The sequence below is a fragment of the Nyctibius grandis genome, chromosome 18, assembly GCF_013368605.1.
Source record: "Nyctibius grandis isolate bNycGra1 chromosome 18, bNycGra1.pri, whole genome shotgun sequence".
Lineage (NCBI taxonomy): Eukaryota > Metazoa > Chordata > Aves > Nyctibiiformes > Nyctibiidae > Nyctibius > Nyctibius grandis.
In genome coordinates, this window is record NC_090675.1 from 8,760,399 (window position 1) to 8,769,479 (window position 9,081).

General features: G+C 39.5%; 1 protein-coding gene across 1 annotated transcript; it reads right to left on the reverse strand.

Moving 5' to 3' along the window:
* Nucleotides 1–847: 847 nt before the first annotated feature.
* Nucleotides 848–9,066, reverse strand: RNFT1 (ring finger protein, transmembrane 1). Its single transcript, XM_068415579.1, has 9 exons — nt 8,987–9,066; nt 6,615–7,033; nt 6,214–6,290; nt 5,736–5,836; nt 4,927–5,080; nt 3,527–3,685; nt 2,624–2,689; nt 1,963–2,064; nt 848–1,779 (listed from the first exon to the last, which is right to left on the reverse strand). The coding sequence occupies exons 1-9, from the start codon at nt 8,989–8,991 to the stop codon at nt 1,645–1,647; spliced, it is 1,218 nt and encodes a 405-aa protein (XP_068271680.1). The 5' UTR covers nt 8,992–9,066; the 3' UTR covers nt 848–1,644.
* Nucleotides 9,067–9,081: the final 15 nt, after the last annotated feature.

Genomic DNA, 9,081 nt, shown 5'->3' on the forward strand with positions numbered 1-9,081 from the left:
TCTAACACCATTCAGCTGCACATTCTCCAAACTAAGTACCTCACCTGCTGGGAAAGGCTTCCATGGGAACCAGTCTCTTCTACTCCCATAAGTTTCCAATTACAGACTTAGAAGCTTGTGCCTGTTTTCTTAAAGCTGGAGTCTTTTCCCCCAGTCACTCAGATACCATAGTGGAACAATCACAGGGCACATTTACTCTGAACTGCAGTAAACTTCAAACAAAAATACAATTAGCAAATCCACAGCGTGCTACAGCAAAGCCCAGGTTGCACATAAAATGATAGCTTGAATCATCCATCTCATAAGATTTTTATTCAGAATACTAAATTCTACTGGTATTACACTTTTAGCTGTACCTTTAAGGGCACTCTCCCATCATGCCCTGTCAGCCCTATAAATCTGGCTGTGTCAGCTGCAACTTGGTAGTACTCAGTCACTCTGCCTGGCCATTTGAGTTGCTACATCATTCATCAAGTAAGTGTTTAACTTTTTAATTCTCATTTTTCCCTAATTTAGAAGTTTCCTAAAGGTATTCCGTTAAGACAAGCTCAAGTTAATGGCAACTCAGTTTAACTTTGCTGTAACAGAATAATTTGAGTGTTTTTTTTTAATCTTATCTGAATAGCAAGGTGAAAAAAGACAAGCAGGAAAAAAAAATTGTACATGTTAGCTCTATAATTAGCATAAAGACTAGTCATGAGTAAGTTGCAGCATTTGGAGGTGTTTTGTTTTTCAGAGACATTAACAGGAAACGTTTACCTAGCAGTGAGCTGTTATGTACTTTCATGTAAGTTAATACTGAAGCAGTAATGAATCTCGTTTCTTTATTCAACATGCACCAAACAGATTGATTTAAATGCATTTATTCTCTCTGATTTTTATGCATACTACAAATTGCAAATATGGTATAAAATAGATTCTCCCCTGTAAGAAAATCTGGTTCTTGTTATGACAAAAATATAGTATTAAAGATTTGTTTTAAAAATACCAACTTTATAAAATGCTAAGTAAAAAACTAACATCAGTGGTTGGTTTGTGTATTAAGCCAAAGATCCATTAGAAGCCTACAAGAACCTAAAGGGGAAACGTCTTATTCTTGTGGCTTATCTCCAGGTACAGTGAGAACTAGCTGCTGTTACAGGTGCATGAATAAGAAGCTAATTTCTGTGATCTATTGGCCTAGCATTAAAGGACCTTTAATGCCAAGTGTGACAAGTAGCTCTAATTCTCACTGTAGTCCAGAGTATAAAATTTGCTCATAATCTTAATAAAATTGGTAGGTTGACCTTTTGGGTTGAGTCATGTTAGAAGGATAAATACAATTTAGTACAGTCTGGAACTCTACATAAAATTTTAAATAAAATATTGAATTAAGAAGCTGCTGCAAGAAGAAATGCAGCATTTTTCAAGGATTTGATTGTTTCCTACAAGAATCAAAAGAGAAGCAATGCTGGCTTTTCTGTACTCGTTCTGAAAACTTACTTTTCTATATTTAAGAAGGTTAAAAATACTGGAACATTTCATAGAAGCATGATATCTAGAATTTGGAAACTCGTTCCTTGTGCCACCTACAATTTAACCTGCAGTAAACTGAAAAACCTTAGCTTGAACAAACCAACTGTAAAACAAGTTGTCTGACATGCTTTAGAAAATCTGTAGATGCATAGATGTAGCTCCATCCTTCCACTTGTTAACATGGTCTGAAATAACAGTTCTGCAGAGTGGACACGTTTTTTCTCTATTAAACCATAAAGAGATGCATTCTTCACAAAATGTGTGCTGTAATGAAAAGAATGAGAACTTAGAGCTTCTAAGCTCTTCCATTTATAAGATGGTATATTATTTGCATAACCCGACTTCTAAAAATAATCATAGACTCACTAATCTTTTATGTTGTTTTGTTTACCAGTTGTTTAAAATATTCTTAAGTATGCAAAGAATAATTCTGATTATGTGTATTACCTGACAGATAAGCAGAATAGGCTTCTGAAATTCAGCTTGGCAGATTGAACAAATATCATCCGATTCAGAACACTCTCTCTTGCTAGCTGTCACCCCATAGTGCTGTAAAACAAGGTATTTTCAGCAGATATTACTTTCTAGGGGGGGCAAAATCCAAAACAGAACACAAAAATACCAGGACAGAAAGGAATTGGGAATAAGGGCTGCTATGTGAGGAAAACTATTAAATCCCTAATCCAACGAAATGTTGCTAAGTTTTTTAATAGTTGTTAGTTACTTGCATGTCAATTATTTTGGCGAGCTTCAATTCTCACTATATTTCAGCATAAAGCTCTGCCTGCATCCAACGAATATTCAGTTAAAAAGTAGGAAGCAGGACAACAATGGTATGTTATTCCACATACGTTTATCTGAAGAGACACACAGAATAGTTTTTTTTGAGGGTTTTTTTTTTGTTCTTGTTGTTCAGATGACAATGTATTCATGTAGTCAAGGAATTCACACTGTGAAATGGGAGAACAAGTATACAGGGCTTACTTTAAAAATGCAGTTGTCTATTGCTAGAACAATATGAAGTAATATAGGAATGAGGTATTTTTTTAAAAAGTATTTTCATGTAAATTGGGTTTATTGTTTTGTCATAAGAGAATTCAGTACTCACTGGTCGTGTACAAAATATCCGTAAGACCTGCCTGAAGTTTCTCAATTGTCCAAAAAAGCTCAAAAGCTGAAACGGGAAAGAAAACCCGAGTTATGCTTCGTTTTCTTCTCTGAACTAAAAAGCCTCCAAGCTTTTGTGCAGATTCCAGCACTAGAAGTCTCACTGCTGGTTTCATGTTGGCAGGAACATAAGCAAAGCTATAGTTCAGACCAACCCTATTTTAGTTGCTTAATATGGAACCAAACTAAGAATTTAACTTGAAGGTTTTTTTTCCAGTAGGTGTCTGTTCTTTAAAATAAAAAGTGTTGAGGCTCTGAAATGAAGCACTCGAGTGCAAATATATCAGCTTTATTATCATGTATCTTTAGAGTTATATTTCAGATGCCTTAGCATTACACAGTGTTTTTCATGTTCAAAGCCAAACTTGTACACTGAGTCTGGTTACACTGGGGCAGATGAGCTCTTTGGTGAAGTAGACAGCCAGTATGAACTCTTATGTTTAACTTGTTTAGCATCACACAGAATACTCCAGCAGAGAGAAAATCTAGCGTCCTGGAAAATGCTGATTCTTTTAGCCATTAATTTTACCTTTATTTTTGCAAGCTCTCTTCCTCAGTATCTGGTAACAGTCTGATCAGTATCTGATGTGAGGGGACCTATAGTAACAGTGTTCTTTGCTATGCAACCCCAATTCATTCCCAGAACAGGTGCAGGAAAAAAGAAGATTTAGTGTCCTGAGCCAGTTTTCTTATCAGTTTTGGAAGGTTATATCAGTTAAACTGAAGCATCAACTTGCAAGTCAGTTCAAACACAGGGGAACTTTCACAAATGTGTTAGTTTGTCTCTAACCCTCCAGTGATAATTACTGCAAAATAGTTTGAGAGGAATATGAAGCTTACATACTTTTAGGATGAGGTAGAGAAGGCCCAGCAATATTCCAAGGGTCCATCCTAGTACACTGTCCAGCTCCCCATAGCCAATAAGATAACGGAACCAAACTGGTATGGGGACAAACATACGGTAATACTGGCAGAGTTCTTCTAACAGCATGTACCAGTAGCCCTAAGCAAGACATGCAAAGGAGTCGCTCAAGATTTAAAACACAAAGGATTTTTAAAATATAGAGAAAAGATGCATTGCTATTCTTTCGAGTAACTTCCTCTCATAATATCTGTAAACAACTACATATGAAGCATGAAAAAGAATGAAGACCAGATGAGTCTCACCACAAGGGTACAAATAACAATAACAGGATTGCTGTACAGCAGAAAATCAAATTAATAGGCTAAAATAGGACGGCTTTGTCAGATGCCTACCTCCTTAACAATGCTATCAGACTTAACTTCATAAGGATTAAAAAAGAAAATAAGTTACACGAAAAATGAAAATAAGATAAATTTGGTCACGTACATCAGCTTGTCATTAGCAGAGTTGTGTCCTGCATTTAGGATTAAAAATGAGAGTAATGCCCACTCTTTTATAACAAACATAAATTACCAATATGTTCCTGTAAACATTATTTCATGCCACTGTGAGAAGCCTTATCTTGTGATAATTAACTCCTATATAGGATGGGGTGGTAAGAAAATGGTGGTGGTAGGGGGAGAAAGCAGCACAGAGTAGCTGGACTGGAAACACCCTAAAAATTACTGAATAACAACTACAAAGCAGAAGTGTCCTGCACAGACCACTGTGTGTGCATGTATAATCATAAATATTTAGCTTAGCTCTTCCTTTATTTCCTTAAGTTTGTCTTTAAAACTAGATTTATAACAGGGAAGAATTACTCTTTCTGTAATGTACTATGGATAATGCCATGTTTTGCCACTGTTGACCAGATTCCCTCTTTAATTTAGCAAAAAGAAAATTCAGAATTATTTTTGAAGAGACAGAAAATACGGCTGTTTGCATGTGCAGATCTTAAATTCTTCCCATGTCAGTTACTGTCGAGGACGTAAAAAATTTACTGTGCATCAGCTGCTCTGTGCTAACCGCCTGTACACACATTCTTACATTGCAGCAAATAAAAGGTTTCTTCATTCCCCCCCATTTAGAGACAGAAATAAACCTATTTATCCAGTGACATAATACCAGCAATTGTTTCAGATCAGACTGTAAACCTTCCTTAGCACCAAGCTGGGAAGAACACGAAATCCACAGGGTTTTCTTGCCCACAGTGTAGTGGTGGATTATATACAGACCTTTAATTAAAAAGACTTTTCTCTGGGTAGAATTTAATAATTAGCTAATTTCACTGTAAAAGGATCTTCATAAAGAAGCAAAAATATAGCTTGCTTTCTTACCTTAGATTTAAAGGACATCATAAAAGAAGGCACCAAGAGAATAAAGCACTTGAAGCCCATGAAGAGGAATTTCAGAATAAAGTCTGTGACGCCCACAATCCAGAGCACCTCCCAGAAGTTCATAAAATCCACAGTAGGGTTTAAAAAGATTAAGCTACAAAAAGAATTATCACAAGTTACTGGAGCACCCTATTTAGAGGAAAGCATAACCAGAGATTATCACAGCAGGTTTAATTAAAAAAGGAAACCTGGTTTACACAGAGGAAAAATATTTGCTAAGAAAATGAATTCTTTATTGCAAATTGATCGTTTATGATCTCTGACAACCTTTCAATTTTTGAACCTCCCTTCCTCTGTCTTCATCACAACCCCCATCCTCTAGAGACAGGCTTTCTTTCCCATTTTAACAATACAGCCTTTGACTGATTTACAGCCGAGACTGTAGCTACAGAACGGTAAGGGAAAAGAAATAAATTGGAGACAAACTCCATAGAGCCCCAGAATGGCATATATTCAGTATTCCGAAGGCAAGGTGGTAGGATCAAAGCTAGGAATCAAACTTGGCTACATTCCCCATGGTACAGTAGTGCCAATAAATTGAGTATGGGGTGTAATCTTGCAAATTCCAGCATACTGTTTTCAAGGGCAGCACTGGTTCAGTTTGGCAGAAGAGGAGGAATGGAGATTAAAATGAAAGAGAAACCAGTGCTACAATTAAAGAAAACCAGCAACAGCCCAGATAAAATGTTCCCAGGTAATATTTAATTTTGAGTATTTTATGATGTGAGTGGAGATGTTCCTCTACTTACCTGTAATACAGTGACTGAGAATGAAAGGTGTAATACAAGAGGAGAGATGATCCAGTTAGGTATACTAGTAACCAAGCACATTGCAGCTTGGAGCACCGTTCCTGTAAGATAATTGTAAAGACATATTACAGTCCTTATCTCAGCATCAGCTGAAAGTTCAAGCTGTCAACTGCTATTTCATTCCACAAATAGTTAAGAATTCTTCCCTAAAATCCAAAAAGCTTTTATACATTGAAGTGATTTCAATATTCAAAGTCAGAGGGCGGGAGAAAAACCTCTTTCTGAATTTTGCAAACCTTACTTATCTGAGAAGCTCTACACTGTACAGAAGCATTAAGACTTTGCTTCCACCTTGAAACCTTGACACCTAATATTACTAGGTAAATAGAACCGTATCTCCATTCACATTTCTTTCAAAAATTGATGGATAAAGGTCTTGGTTAACTTACAGAATTTTGTTGCATAGGGTGATACTTACTCTTAGAAAAACCTGATTTACTATGCTTTTGTTTGCATACATATAAGTTGTTAGCAGCCCAATTCCAAGAGAAATGCCTATTAGGAAAAAAAGGGTCAGTTATACACAAGAAAATAAGAAAAATTACTGAACTGGGTTAAAAAAAACAGCCACTTCTAATATGTCTTTGTAATTACAATTAATAGCTCAGACTGTCAAGCTAGAATAATGAAGCACATTGTACGTATGCCAGCAAAGGAAACAGAAGCCACTGAAATGTAGTTTAGTAAATCTCTTTCTGATGAATAAAGCAAATAAAAATAAAGCTAAAAATAAATTTAATTATATTTCAGGCATGGTTATTAGTATATCTGTTTGGGGGGAGGGTCTGTTCCCTCAGACCTTATTTTGTTATACTCTACCAATTATATGCTGCATGATCAATTTGACACACAGAATCAAGATATACGGCAGACTCTTGTGCAGCCACTGGAGGAGGTATCTGAGCTCTGAGAGGGAGCTGCCGCTGTGTTCCTCTGAGTCTGGAGTGGAATCGTCGAGCCCCCCTGCTTCGCTGTGGGCATGTCCATGTGAGCGACTGTGGGAATCTGCCCTCGAAGGCCAGGAACTCGCATTTTCTCTGGCTTCTCCCACAGCAGAGTTTAGCTGTATGCGAACATCTCCACTATGATGGCATGAGCTCTCTCCTGACAACCTCGCTGCGTGGGCGCTCTGAGAAGATGAAGAGTCATCGCTACTCCCTTGGATGCTGTGGAGATGACTGCAGTTTGGTTGCATGGTGGGATTTTTTTTCTGGTCCAGATTCTTGCTATTTTGTCTCCTAGAGTGGGATATAAAAAGTCACAGTTGAAGGAAAAGAGAACTAGTTCAGAGGGGAAAAAAAATACACCAAAAAACCCAACACAAAAATACTGAGTGATTGCCTGTATGAAGTAAGATTCTTTTTCTGAGAGATACTGTCTTCATGCTGAAAGCTGGCATGCTGGGTTTGCGCCCTGTCTCCACGGGGCAGCTTTCTGTGTGCAATATGAAATGAATTCTTTTCTTTCACGTGCAGATTTTCTAGCCTGCAGTGAACCTTGGCTGCCTTAGTAAAATCTAGAGTTGCTTTAGTGCAAATCAGAACAGCAAAAGCTGCTGAATAGCAGGCCAGCACTAGCTTGTACAGAAGAGATCTCAGAAGTGCTGCAAAATTTTGCAAAAATAGTAACGGGCCAAAGAAGGAACAATGATGGGAAGGAAGCAAAAAGTACATTTACATGCATCCATAAAATGGTAAGCATTTGTTCAGACAAGTCTCGTCAAAAGCCAGTGCACGCTCAAAATTGAGGGCCATTATGAGATTAACGAGATTATCCTGTCTGGGTAAGTGAGCAGAACCAGGTTAGTCCATTTTGTAAGAAGCATTTAAAAGAGCCTGGACCATATGGTCTGGGTGAAAAAAGAAATGCAGCCAACAAGCAGTAATCTATGAGTGAGACCACCCAAATGAGGTTTTATTTCTTTCCTCTGACATCTTTCTGTTGTCGTAACTGGGCAGTTTTTCACGTCTGTGTCAGCCTTCACATTGGTCAAACAGTGTTAAATCTACTTTTCTGGACTGGTGTGACATGAGAGTAGTGATTTTGGAGAATGTTTTGAAGCCCGATTTGGCACAATACTTGTCACTATCGAATAATGCTATTGAAACATTGGGAATTTTGTTTTAATCCTTTTTCAGGAATTCAAACTCTTCCAGGTTCTTCTCTGAAGTTATTTTTTTTCCAAAGCTCAGCATATATACACAGATAGTTTCATTGGGGATACAAAAAGGTTAAAGCAAAATTGGTTTTGCACTGCAAGAAGTTCTTAATATATTTGCACAAACCTAGGATTCTTTAGCCTTTAAAATGAAGATTAGATTAGAAGAGTAAATTGCATGAATTTAAACAAAATCTGAATAGGGGAACTTACTACCATTTAGAAATGCTGCTGCTGCTACTACTATATTTTTGTTGGCCAAAGATTACATCATACTTCAGCCAAAATTCATGTTCTGTAATTTTATGCACATGAATAAAGCAAATAAACTGGAGATAGTATTGACTTGTCTGAGCAGTATTACTCAGTGTGTCTGCAGGATCAGGCCAAGAACGCTGTTTTTAAAAGGGGATGAATAATAATAATAATAAAAAAATCTTATTAGCCCTCTTCAGTGAGTGGTTTAGGGCCTGTTTCTGCAAAAACTGATAGTTGGCTCTTTAAAAAAAGAGCGATCCCATTGTTCGAGTGATGCAGCTTCCCTTGGCACTCTGCCTAACAAACTTTCAACTAAGTTATTAAACGGGATTTCAAAGCCCAAGAAACCCGCACGCAGCGCACGGCTTCCAGGATTTCTTCGCCCCCAATGAGACAAAATGAGGTCTTTGATAGAGGCTCCTCTCCTGGAGCGTTCCCCGACACCTCCCGGCCGCTGCCTCCCACCGCGCTTGGGGAGGCGGCTTCGCGCCGGTCTCTGGGCCGCGGCGGCCTCGCCCGCGCCCCTCGCAGGGCCGCGCCGCCGCCAGAACCCGCCGCCGGTCCCCTCGGAGGCGGCGGGAGGGCGAGTGCCGCCGGGGGCCCCGCCAGCCTCCATAGAAACCCCGGCGCAGGGAGCGGGTGACCCTGGAGAGCCGCGTCCCCGCTTCCTCCCCCCCGCCCCGGGCTCTGAGGGGGAGCGGCCGCCGGGAGCCCCTTTCCCGCCCTCCCCCGCCGGAGCCCGGCGAGGCGCCAACCCGCGGCCCGGCGGCGGTACCTCATCAGGCGGCCGGCGCCTCCCGCCCGGCGCCGCTGCCCAGGCCGCGGCCGCCCGCCGCCTCCATCGCCGCCGCCGAGGCCGAGTGGGTGGGA